A 14,124-nucleotide genomic window follows, 5' to 3' on the forward strand; every position below is an offset into this window, starting at 1 on the left:
AGGATCCTCAAAAGGTTGTGTAGAGATGAATTGTATTTGGCTTTCCTAGCACACCTGGAAATAGGAATCGCCACACGGTCCTTCTAGCCTCAGATTCACCAATTGCCTTTATAAAACAACATCATAAACTTTATAAAAAGGTCGTTAAACTGCCCTATTTTTAGACGAAGCTCCAATCAAGGAGCAAGAGCAAGAATGGGAGTTGGATTAGGATCCTCAAAAGGTTGTGTAGAGATGAATTGTATTTGGCTTTCCTAGCTTTGTTACTCTGTGATCAACCTGTCCCCTATATAAAATCCAATTGAAGTAGAAGGGCCATAATGCTTTCTGAGACATTTTTTTTTCTCAACACTTTTTGTTATCTTCTCTTGTAATATATCAAATCTGATCAAACTTAATCGAGAATGCATAAGATTGCATTACATACATCAATGTTGCATGAAACTCTTGCACTGATTCAATTCTTTTGCTTTGCATGCACCAAATTTACATGTAAATATCCCTTTTTGCTTTAATTTTAGCAAGATTCAGAAATCTTGCAACACTTCCATGTTTTGTTTTCTGTGCCTTAATCTTGATAGAGATCTTATGAACTTTGCACAAAAGAAGATTGATAGTAGAGAGTAGGGATTAGATGCTTACAATTACTTCTAGCAATCTGCACATAAATCTTTGCAGTAAATTGATTTTTGCACAATCTTCAATACTCTGCACTGTTCCACACAAAAAATCTTTGTAGTAAACTGATTTTTGCACAATCTTCAATAGTCTCCATTGTTCCACATAAAAATATTTGAAAACTAGAGCATAACAATCTTTAAAAACTGTAAACTACTCCCAAAAACTTTGCACAAGAACCAAATCTCTACATAGCAGTCTGCAAAACTCTACATAGTAATCTGAAATTTCTGTGAATCTACAAGATTCTGCACAACAATCTCCTTCTTGCAATATTCCTTCAAGAACTCAAAGATTTAGTAATCTAGGGTTTCAATCTTGAAGAAATAAGGGCTCCCTAAGTAAGATAATGCAAGAAATCATTCAAAATTGGTTGCTGAAACTTTTGTAAACCGTAATTTTAAAAATCTGAAAACTGTGTAAAAGTCACTTTCAAAAACGATTAACACTAATGATGATCAAGAAGATGCATTCTAAAAAATTTGAATAACAGTAATCTAAAATTGATTATCACTAATCATGATTAATAAAATGCATTCTAAAAAATAGATTAAGAATAATTCAAAAATAATTATTATCTAATCACTCCCTAAATAAAGATTTAAGCCAAGAGCTTTGATATCAATTGGAATGGAGTGATCATAAAGCTGAGATTAGAGACAATCATTATGTTTATTAACATGCAATTAGCAACAAAAAATCATTTAGCCTTTCACCAAAAGATGGAAATAGCCTTCCATCATAAGCCAAGGTTTGAAAGCCATGAGGCTCCAAGAGTCAAGAGGTCAAAAGATATCAAAAAGTACAATAGTAGTCCATGAGCCCTGGCCCTTTTATATTTGAGCCCATGACCAAGGTTCTAAACCTAATCTAAAGTTGTTGCTTCATTACGGGTAAATAGACGGGTCACCCCTCCCCCCTTCCCTCCCTCTCCCCCCCTCGCCCTCGCCCTCGCCCTCCTCTCCCTCTCCCTCTCTCTCTCTCTCTCTCTTCGATGCTAATGTGGAGGGATTTTCATAGGAGAGATGGTTTTTTAAAGTGCACTCTCTCACTCACTCTCTCTCTCTCTCTCTCTTATCCTAATGTGGAGGGATTGCCACAAGAAAGATGATTATTTGAAGTTACACTTTTATCCTAATGTGGAGAGATGGTTATTTGAAGTTACACTTTGGATTTGCTTGATAAATTTAAAAGTTATTTCTCTCTTCCGAGAAAAATACTCCCTCTTTTTAAGAGAACAACTAAGCTTACCCTAATGGTGGAATGAAAGAAAATATAATCACTTTATTAAACTAAGCTAAACAAGATTATAAACCCTTTATTAAACTAAACTAAACAAGATTATAATCCCTTTAATCACTTTATCACTTTATTAAACTAAACTAAACAAGATTATAAACCCTTTAATCATTTTCTATGACTAGCCCTATGAGCTCAGATATCAAATTTAAAAATGCAAAGCTCAGTAGGTTCATAGAAAATGATTAAACCCATACTTGATTAAAAGAAGTAATTAACACTAACTAATGAGGATTAAAACAACATAAAGTAAGCATAAATAAAACTATAATCTCATTTCAAAATCACTTGAACACATAATTTATAGCTTATTGGGGGGAGCATATAGATCCACAATCATCTTCATGATTATCTCCATAATCTCCTACAATCACTGACCTTAAAATATCTCCACCTTTTCCTTGAATAACTCCCTTGATTATTTCCATTATATACCTCAACTTTTTAAGAGAGAATTTAACCTTTTCCACTTAACCTTTTGACACACACCATATAATTGACCTTTAATATGTGCGCGTGCACACACACACACGTACATACACACGCCCGCACACCCAACCCACCCCCCAAGAGTTATGCTGCTCGTTCATGTATGGAGGATTATAAGATCACTTTTCTCTAACATGAATGTGACATGGCTTAGTCTTTTAAGCACTAAAGAGAGGCATTGTACTCTTTTTCTATCATGTATGGAGGATTATAAGATCACTTTTCTCGAACATGAATGTGACATGGCTTAGTCTTTTAAGCACTAAAGAGAGGCATTGTACTCTTTTTCTATCATAATGGAGCACAACATGAGTGAGGGAAAGAAACCAAATTTAGGCACCTTTATGGGGATAACAATCTCGGTAATACTTTTTGAAGCCTATATATACCTTCGTAATATAATTATGTGCTAACATACTTCTTTACTTAGATGGGTGAAGCTCAACATTTTCTTCCAAGGTAGCATGTTAGTTATAACAAGTAACCACCTGCCAAACACCACTTTATCAAAAGAGAATGTAATTTCAAATTTTGTGTAGGGGTATTGATTCCCCAATGATCATAGCAAAAGAATATTTTAAGTCTCACTTTCTTGACTCAAAATTTTGTGCATAATTTCTTTAAAAAAGGCCTTTAGAAAAAAAGCTTTCCTCCATGTCTTAAGAATTTGGATCTCTTTCTCTCTCTTTTTGTGGAACCTTTGTCTTTATAGTTTTTTCTTAGACATAATATATATATATAATATGATTTGTCCTCTCCCCTTCCCACACACACACGACGAGCTTTGTTGGCCTCCTCCGATGGTGGATAGGCCTTAGCGTACTAGAGCTGAAATTTGAAGCGCTAAGGGTTGCAAAAGGAGGCCATAGATGACCACTATCTTGAAAGTTTTTCTAAATTTTAGACAAACATATATATTTGAAGGTCAACCTAGTTGATGGCCTTCAAATTGAAGGTTAGGGTGCGATATGAACAAGCCAAAAATAGCAACAAACTTTATCGTTTCTTCTTTTTCCACGTATCTACACATGTCCAAAAATCTGATCTGAAATTTCTTCCTTAATGGTTCCACGTGGCAGTAGAATTATATATAGCACGCGTGAGCTCGGCTTTCTCACGATCAGAAGGATGACGAGGTCTTTTGCAGATGTGCTGGCAACGCTTCTGTTGCTCCTGTGCTGCAGCATCGCCCTTCACGCCCAAACCAACACCACCACCACCACTACTAAGGTGCTCTTACTCCTCGTACTTGTGAAGCTTTCGAAAAGAATCAAAATCGGATTCATGAAACCCGTGCTAAGTGCTGCAAGTATTCTTTAGAGAGACTAAAATGATGACGTTTCAAGCGCAAATTTCTTGTTTTTTTAATTGTTAATTATTGTGTCCTTCTGGCATGCATTGTACTGATGTAGATTAGCATGTAGTTTGAAGACAACAGATTCACCCTGAGAATGTCAGAGGTTAAGTGTACGAGTTATCTCAGTTGATCGTGGCAGAGAAGAAGAATGGCAGTGAAAGGCAATCTTATTTGCTGGCAAAGGTGTAACTTCAAGTTTTGGCACTGCCCTCTCATGGACCTGTGGCGGTGAAGGGGAACTTTTGTGTGAGGGTAAAGGCGTAACTGGTTCCAGCATGCCTTTGTCTGCACATAAAAGAAGAAGCATGAAAATAATGGCAGTGGGTTGCCTAGTTGCGACCTGCATGTGTGAATTTGTCGTAGATTGCCAAAGCATGCGCACTAACTGTTGGTCTCATTGTTTATCATTAGAGCTTAGTGAAAGGTGACTCACCTTGTTGCCTTCCATAACGTATGTGTAGAGCCCAGGGCCAACAACCATCATCCACCACCCAACAGTCATCATCCGAGCCGAGGAAGGGAGCTTAGAGTAGCAAGGATACAAAGAAAGATTCCTAGAGCACCTAAGGAGGCAAGAAAGATAGGGAATTCAAGCCTAAGAAGACACACGAGGAAAAGGCCAAGGAGGACATTACCGGTGGATATCTCCAACCGATGTTTCTTCTGCCACACTGTGGGGCATTGGTAAGAAAGGTTGTACCAAGTGGCACGCTGCACAAGCCTCCAAGACCTAAGCCTCCACAAGAACCAACCGCTATAGCTGCATCCACCTCTCTCCAACATCGGCCACTAATACTTTCCAACTCTTACCGGCCTTAGACTCAGCACCCACAGTGATATTTGACGATAAGATGGTGAGGTTGAGGGGTAAAAGAAAGCCCTCATTCGTGCTTATGGCACAACGAAGGGACAACAATTCATTGTCATCTTTGATATGGGCAGCTATGAGGATACCATTTCTCCTCATTTGGCTAAAAAGATGAGTTGTACACTTGTACCCCATCATCTGGACGTAGACGGGTTCACACCCGGTCTTCGCACTCACATACCTCATAAGGCTCAATGTTTGAATTCAAGGTTCAAAAGGCTACATTTTAGCGAGACTTCTTTGTCTCACCTCTTTTGGGGTGTGATATGATTCTTGGCATTTAGTGGTTTAGGGATTATGCACCCATTCTTGATTGGAGGCAAGATACTTTCACAATTGTTGATGGTGTTCCTGAGCATGTCTTGATTCACGGGGATAGGAGCATTCCCGGCATTCTACTTATCTCATATCCAGGTCTAAAGAGCCATTAGAAAAGGAGCCGAATGTGCTTTGATTTATGTCCGTAGCCAGCAGTTCGCTGTTCAACCAACAACTCCTTTGACACAAAGGTTGGATGGTCTTCTTCCACAGTTTCAAGATATTATGCTAAAGGATGATCTTCCGCCTCAGCTCCCACCCAGTCGCCCTGAGGATCATCGCATTGAGTTGGTCCTTGGGACAAAACCGCGTAGTAAGTTTTCTTATCGCCTATCTAAGGCATTGGAGGGCGAATTGGACTAGGAGCTTTCCCAGTTACTCTGAGTTGGATTTATCTGGCCCTTATCCTCGCTCTTTGCTGCACTTATTTTATTTGTGCAAAAGAAAGACAAGTCCACATGATTATGCGTGGACTACAGGTCACTCAATAAGCTCACAGTTGAAAACAGGTTCCCAATTCCCAGGATTGAGTATATTCTGGAGCGACTAAATGGTGTGAAGTTCTTTTCAAAGATAGATCTTAAAAGTGGCTATCATCTGGTTCGGATCTTTACGGCTGACATTCCAAAAACAACCTTTAGGACTGGATGCGGCCACTACGAGTTTATGGTGATGCCATTTGGACATCTCGTTAATCCATTCATGCGCGCCACTAATTAGATGACGAGGCATTTGGCTACCTTAAGAGAGTCATAGTTACTCCTGTCGTTTACCCGCGCTTGGTTGAATTTCTTCACTTTGACATTCAGAGCACTGGGCAGAAATCACATTGCGTCAGCATCCGTGGGGACCATCGCAATGCTTTGTTTTAATTAAACAGTCGGATTCCCCTTGTCCGTACCAGTTCTGAGACGGCTGTTCACCGCCTAGGGATTTCAAAAGTGTTATTCTCATTAATTTTGATTTTATGCATAAAAAGATTCATAAAGGATTTATTATTAAAAGAAAGAAATTTCTATCGTTTTATATTCACCGAGATTGTAAAAAGAAAATTCAAGAGATCTATCGAGATTGAAATATTCAGATAAATGATAAATTTATTTCCACATTCATTCACATCATTTCCACATCATCACATTATTTCACATCCATTCACATCCATTCACATCATTTCACATCCGTTTTTGTGGAACTCATAGAAAAGTGTGTGTTCATCTTTTTAGATGATATACTCACCTTTTCTACTACCGCATAGCAACATGAGTGGAATGTTGAAAAGGTCTTGCAACTATTGCGAGACAATGAGCTCTATATCAATGCAAAAAAGAGCGAATTTGGAGTAGAAGAAATCCACTATCTGGGATGTCATCAGTGTAGACATGATTAGCCTTGACCCTGAAAAGGTAAGGGCAATTCTTGAATGGGAAGTTCCTAAGAATGTTGAGGAGATCCGCTCTTTTGTAGGTCTCTGTCAAGCATACGGTTCCCACATGGATAAATTTTCCGACCTTGCAGCATCTCTTACAGATTTGCTCAAGGGCGTGAAGACGCGTCGGCAAAAGTGTCGTTATGGGTAAAGCACTCGAGGCATTCTATGCAATGAAGAAATTTGCCTTTGAGTCTCGGGTTCTCAAGTTGGCTTCATGGAATGATCTTTTTGAGACGATTACCAATGCTAGCAATTTAGCCATAGGAGCTGTCTTCCAACAGGAAGCCGAAAATTAAATGATGTAGAGAAGAATTATTGAGTGTATGACAGAGTTATTGGGGGTGATGACGGCTCTTAAGCATTGGAAACCTTTCCTCTACGGGAGTGAGTTCACAGTTAAGACAAATCAATGCCTAGTGCCCAATGGAGTGACAGATAAGCTAGATGGAGTCAGATCTCCCAGCAGTTTGGAGGTATGATTGAATACATTCCTGGCAAGAATAATCCTGTTGTCGATGCTCTAAGTTGCAAAGGTACTATTCAAACTCTGCAGGAGTCCATTGTGCTTGAAATACATGGAAAAATTTAGATAGTATGAAGGCATAGTATGAGGATTCCTTGGAATTTGGGACTCAGTATAGATTGGCCCTTCAATCAGAACCGGGTCACTATACCATCTGGCTGGTTGTTTTACAAGAAACGGCTATGCATACTACGAGAAAAGCGACGGGCACTTCTTCATGATGCCCATGACTCTATTGTCGAAGGTCATCGTGGCATCAACAATACATTGGAGAAGTTAGAGCGTTCATTTTACTAGCCAAAAATGAGAAGGGATGTCTATCAACATGTCCAATCATGTCAAATTTGCCAAACGATAAAGTTTCCTGATACGAAGTAGGCAGGGTTGCTACAGCCTTTGCGAGTTCCAGAAGGACATTCCTAGGATATCAGCATGGACTTTGTAGGGCCCCTTCCAGTAGCCTTTGGATCCAAGAACACACAATGCATGACTATTGTTGACCGATTCAGTAAGTTTTGCATGTTCATTCTGTGCAAGCAAATGGCCACAGTAGAAGACATCGCTTGCTTGCTTGTTTCTTTGTTTATATGAATTGCCAAGGACAATTATATCTGATAGGGGCCTAAAGTTTACTTCACATTTTTAGAGAGCATTATTCGATAACTTTGGAACCAAGTTACAGTTGTCCAGCACATTCCATCCTCGGATAGATGGCGAGACAGAAATATATAATCAGTTGGCATTTGATGTTTTCAAGTTGTATTGCCATGATCAACAATTGAAGTGGGAACATCATCTTCCTTTGGTACAGGCAATCCTGAATGATACTCACTCATTGAGTATTGGTTGGGCTCCTTATGAGGCAATAGTAGCATTTAGCCATTGTTTCTCATCACTTCTTATTACGAGGATGGTGTCGCCTTCCTTGGAGGCCAACAAGACCATAGAAACATTTTCAAAAATCATTGAGTCAATAAAGGAGTGCCACGCCAAAGCACAAGAAGCATATACTAGGCAAGCCAACAAGTCTCGTAGAGATGTCAATTATAAAGAAGGGGATTGGGTGTATCTCTTGATCATGAAGCAGAGATTGAAGCAAGTGGGCAAGCGTTGTCCCAAGCTGTCGTTTTGAAGCTTTGGCTCTTTTCGGATCATCCAAAAGCTCAGTGATGTCTCCACCATGAAGTTGAAGCTACCAGACAGGTGGACTATGCATAATGTCTTCCATGTTTTTTGGTTGAAGCCCTATATTGGACCATCATTATTGCAGGTGGTCTCCAACGAGGAAGAGCGAGAGATGTTTGATGAAGCCGAAGTCATCGAGCCCGAGCAAGTTCTCCTCCACAGATGGAAGCATGGTTTTGGTCGTAGACAAAGACAGTTCTATACGAAGTTCAAGGATTGAGGCACCCATGAAGCCGTATGGCTAGATGAAGAATTCTTCAAGGAGTACTTGCAGATATTGTCGGACTACTTGGAAGCCATGAACCTGCCGCCGAGCTAAGTAGGAGAGAATGTCGCTTCAATGCCTGCCCACACTTGCTGGCCTTCACACTAATGCCTGGTTGCTGACAGGACACCAAAGCCCGCCATGCTATTGCTGATGATGATGTTGATGATGATGATGATGAAGATGCTGATGGTGAGTCATCATTCATTATCATTGTACAACGTTCTCCAAAGAAATACAAGCAAATACTCCTACTTGTGGGTGGAGATGTCACATGCGAAAGCTCTGGGAGTCTTCATTCAACCCTAAACACCATCCTGGAACATGTTGATGCAAAACACATACAAAAGGGAGAAAGAAAGAAAGTTATATTAAACGCCTTCAAAAGACCCAGTGGGTCTATGAGACCAAAAGTGATACATAAGTGTCCATGTAATCTCATCATGGTACAAAAGAAAACAAAGACGAGAGCTATGAGCGTGGAATGTCAAATCCGAGCCATATGATACAAAGTGGGAACATCATCATCATACAACCTATGGCGCTAACCCCCTGGTAGGGGGAGGGGGCCGTCAAGGATATCGAGCATGGGGTTAGCCTATAGAAGGCTCTGCAGATCCGCCAGGCATGGGAAGGTGGCTCTGTCCCTCTCCAAGATCTCCTCAAGATGGGGCTGATGTCTGTGTTGTTGGTGAGGTCCGGGGAGTTTGGGGTGTCGGGCTCGCTGTAATGTTGTGGCCCGGTCCAAAGTCACGCGAAAGTGGGGTCTGGCGGGGGGTCCGTCACTCGAGAGTGTGGCTGGATGAGGTTGTGGGTATGTCATCCATGGCTGGTAGGGCGTCCTCTCGTGGTCGGAAGAACCAAGTGATGGTCGCCTGGGGCCGGGGTGAATGTCTCCCATGGGGTCTCGACTCCCTAATCAATGAGTCTCTGTGGCGATGAAGCTCTAGTAGGAAGAGGCCCAAGCACCGTTGATCCGGGTAAACCATGATCTTGGATAAGGGTCCAAACCCCTCTCTGAAGAGACAGTGGAACCTCCCTCGAATCTCATAATATACGGAGCATCTGCATATGAAGTGCTCCTCTATCTCGACCTCCTGCTGGCACATAGTGCATATCCTCTCCTTACGAGGTATGTGCATGGCTCTCCCTGTCTCTATCCTCAGACGGTGCGATGACACCTGTAACTGGCCCACTGCAATGCGCATGGCATGTGACATGTATATGTCGAGATATCTGGCCCTCAGTATGAAACCATCCTCTGTAAGCCTCATGAAAGTATCCATGTAGTACTTCCATTTGTGTGAGTGTGGCTCATGTGTTGTGATCCAGGTATCCTGTATGTGTAGTCCCAATAAATCATATCTGATCACCCTGTTCTTGTCATCTTGAGAGAGCCTAATGAATGGGGAGTTTGGGTCATAGTGGAGTGGGGGAGCGATCCGATGTGACATGAGCGGGATTGATCGTAGTGAAACCACCTTAGCCTGAACTAAACTGCACTTGGAACACTTAAGATACATAGGATGGTTTCAATGCAATGCAATGCAACTATATTAAATGCAATGGTTACAATTGAGATCTAAAAAGACTATGGTGATGTTGATGCTGGCTTTGACTGAATGCTGAATGCTGTACTACGGAATGTGGTCGACACATTTAATTCTATGGCTGGAACTAGTACGGAGATGAAGGATTTATCTTCGGAAGAGGACGACTACTACTTCGATGAAGACGAGGAAAGTGAGCAAGAAATACCTTCCGATATGCCAGAACTTGAAGATGATGATGCCACCTATGAAGCAAAGATGTAGAGTTTGATGGAGGGATTAATGGAACTCGCGAAGGACTCGCGTTTTCCACGAAACTTCAAAGTTGATTCCAAACCATGGAGGCAGGGGTCTGAGAAGAAGCTAAGCCTCAACATTCGGCTCCCATCCACCCAAATTTTCAGCCATACCCCAATTCTTCTTCTTCTTTTCTCCCACCTGTAACTTGCGGCGGTAGTGCCTTTCCTACTGGAACATGACTTTCGCCTGTCTCCTTTGTGATCAGCTAACCATTCATATGCACTCTCCAAGACATCCTCAAAGTCATCTAACCTTCCCAATGCATTCTTCATTTCCTCCCAAGCTGATGCTGTATGCACTTTATGGATAATTTTATGAAACTTTGTGCATAGGTCAACCATACACCATTTCCTACATGCATCTCCCTTTGAGCACTCATCAATTGCACACGGACAATCCTCTACCTCATGCTTCCGACTCATGCAAACCTCACATTTTTTCTTCTTCTTCTTACCCCCCATGACACACTCACATAATTAAAATACAACAATCATATTCAGCCCTCAAGAAAGATGCACCACACCAATCCGAGACCCATTAAATTTGCTAAACGGAGAGCCACGGGGATGCTATACCGGGATCCGCAAAGTTCATTTAATTGGTTGCTTAAACTGATTGAAATATTTTAAGTTGATGATACTTTAATCATTCTTGAAAGATTTGCCATAAAAAGTTACTCCCTTCAACTTTGTGCATGTTGAATAATAGTCACAATCTGGACTTCTTGTTGCTGCTATGGTGACTTCTGTCTTGTCAATTTCTCCAAATCAGGTTGTTGCTGACAATTTCTCTGCTGTTTGCCAATCAATTTCTCCACAAATCAATCAGACTGTCTGCAAATCAAATTTTGTCCGCAACTCAGATTCCATCTATAACTCACATTTGTCTTTCAGCATCTGACTTCCAAGAACCATAACTGCCATTGTAACCGCCACCATAACTGCTGCTCGGCATCTTCTTGGCACTCATCCCTGTTACTGCCAAAAAACTGCCAACTGCTTACAAACATCATTCTTCTTCCTCAGCGATTACATGTGTATCAACTTCTACGCCAAAATAACTATATATCCCCAAAAACTACTTCACGCTACTTTCTAACTTCCAACTAGATTTTAAAGGACACTTCACACTACATCCGATTATGACAATTTAAAACACTAAGGTTTTAGACAAAAATATCATCCAATATTCAGCCCTTAAACATGGGCGTAGAGAGAGAGAGATGGAGACATGTGCAAGATGGCAGGAGAGAGGGCGGTGGCAGGCAAACAGAACAAAGCCAGCCCAGGCAGGAGAGAGGGCGGCGACGGACAAACAAGATGGTGGGCGCAGAGCACAGGTGGAACGGGCGGCGGACAGAGAAGATGGCGGACGTAGAGAGAGAAATGGAGATGTGTGCAAGATGGCATGAGAGAGGGCAGCGTCGGACACAATATTGGGTCTTGAATACCCTCTATAGGGCCCCCACCTTAAATGGTGTATTTGATTTATTAGAATGATGTAAATCTGAAATAAGGACTGGTTCTTGACCTGCACTTCTTCACCTTGGCTGAGCACCTCCCCTTGGCTGCCCTAGCCCTTGGATTGCACAAACCCTTTGTGAATAATGAGATGGAGGGACTGAATTCTGGTCTGGGCATTTATACCCCTGAAAACTGTTGGTCGACCTGTTCTCTTTTCCCTCCACGACCTGGTCCAGCAATAAAATGCTTTTTAATATAATTGTTTCATGCTATGCTACCCTGGCCACCCTGCGCATGCTGCTGGGCAGCGCCTGAGCCTGGTCAATTAGGTGCTAGGCAGCCTTTTGGCCTGGCCGATTGGGTGCTGGGCAGCACCCAAGCCTGGCCACCTGGCTGGGCTGGCTCATAGGCCAGTTGGTTGCCTGGCCAAGCCCTCTTGGGCTGGTGGGCAAGTCCTGGGGCCTGCCTGGCCCCTCTTGGGTAGCCTAAGCCTACCCAAATCCCAATGCAAGAGCATAATGCTCTCTTCTAGGGTAGCCCTATGGGTTGGACCCCTTTTCTACTTGAAATTCCTACTTGCTTCTACACACACCTAGTGCCCGATTGCAAACCCAACACACAGATCATCTAACATCATTTCCAGAGGGAGACTCACAATACGGACCGGCACTACTTCATGTGCAAGACAATGCACACCTGACTCGTCACGGACTGGGCTCACATGGGACCAGTTTCCACTCCAGGTCTTCCACCTTCTTGTTCAGATATGTCTATGTGGCATCCAAGTGTGGGATGCACGTGACACAAAACCCCCCTTGGAAACATCTTTTGGATCGCCTACCCATCGTTGACAAAATGTCATGTGGCATTCCATTCACTACAACACGTCAAGGGCATAGCAGTGTTTTCTAGCAGCGTTGAGGCAGTGAGGATGTCGGGGCTTTTTGTCAGTGCTCATCAGCGTTATTTCGTTGCTAAGCAGCAAATTTAGCATCGAAATTTCGCTACTAGACAATGAGTCCTTTTTTTTTATTTTTTGTTGCACAATAGTGACGTGCAAAAAAAAGGACTCGTCTATTTCATTGCCGCCGCTTTTCATTCCACCCCAAAATATCATTGCCATTGTCCTAACCTAATTCCCTACAGCCATGTTTTATTTCTATCCCTTCCACCTCTTCCACCCGCACCGTTCTTGCATTAACAGCGCAAACGCAAAGTTTGTAGGTTACGTAAGGCACTCTACAGGTTGAAACAGGCCCCATGAGCAAGGTACCAGAGGAGTGATGTTTATTTTGTGAGTATTGGTCTCTTCTACAACCCTTCAGATGCAAATTTGTATGTCTTTTGTGAGCACTAAGTAGGGAAAGTATATGATCATTGTTCTCCAAGTAGATGACCTTAGCTTGACAAGGGATCACAAGTAAAAGATCTCACAAACACAACAGCAGATGCTTAGTGCAGAGTTTGAGATAACAAATCTTGGGCTCATACATTATTGTTTGGGGATTGAGGTATGGAAGAATTTCCATCTCTCAGCAAATGTATGCAGGTGAGATACTCAAGGCATTTAGCATGACCGAATGTAAGGTAAGTTGGTATCCCTATGTTAAAAGTAGTATCTCAAAGTGGGGTGGTAGTCGGCCATTTCACTTGTGAGGGTATATATACCCATGCCCACCCATTGTATTATTCAACTATTCATTGCTAAAGTTAGCTGTTCGTACGTCAGACTTGTTCGCCAACCTCTCTCTCTCTCTCTCTCTCTGCGTCAACTTCTCTCTCCTTCTCTCTGTGTGTATGAGTGTGGCTTCCGCATGCACTAACTCTGACATGGTATCAGAGCTGAGGTTGGACAAGCGCATAGAGAGGTGGAGAAGAGGAAGAGAGTGCGGGTTGCTGCCGACGTCGTGGAGCCTGCAGGTGACGGCCGAGAGTACAGGCTCCGGTTCGATGCTAGGAAGAGGCTAACGGGGAGACCCCTGCGCTTTTGTTCCAGTAGCGCTTGGTGGCGCAAGGTTGCACACCACAAGCGGCTGCAGTGAGCAAGAGGTAAGGAGAAGCTTGCGTTTTGTTTGGTGAAGCAGGTCAGCCAAGCAAGGCGAGTAGGCACGAAGCATGGGGGAGGTTAATCTTCGCAACTAGAGGAGAGGAGTATGTTTCGCATTTATTGAGTTTGAGGCAAGTTCAGCACAATGTGCGATGGAGGCTTCACCCATAAATATAGTTGAAGAAGCAACAGTCGAGGAGGCACCAAAGAAGTCCTATGCTTCTATTCTACGGTTGCAAAAGGACAGCTCGAAATCAACTGTTTTGGCTACTTCTGGTGCAAGTATTCCCAAACTACTCTCAACTCACATTGAGCGGTCAACATCTGCTGTGCCACAGGCCATACAATCGACT

At 42.4% G+C, this 14,124-nt stretch overlaps 1 protein-coding gene across 1 annotated transcript in view; it reads left to right on the top strand.

Moving 5' to 3' along the window:
• The first annotated feature begins 3,553 nt into the window (after positions 1-3,553).
• The window catches only part of ALN (allantoinase), a 67,767-nt gene continuing 57,196 nt past the window's right edge, over positions 3,554-14,124 (top strand). The window contains exon 1 of the mRNA XM_086805909.1: positions 3,554-3,696. Coding sequence (XP_086662035.1) covers positions 3,595-3,696 — 102 coding nt within the window. The 5' untranslated portion in view covers positions 3,554-3,594. The remainder of the gene's footprint in view (positions 3,697-14,124) is intronic.

This window comes from Cibotium barometz, chromosome 12 (genome assembly GCF_041138505.1).
Source record: "Cibotium barometz isolate CiBa-2024 chromosome 12, ASM4113850v1, whole genome shotgun sequence".
Taxonomy (NCBI): Eukaryota; Viridiplantae; Streptophyta; class Polypodiopsida; order Cyatheales; family Cibotiaceae; genus Cibotium; species Cibotium barometz.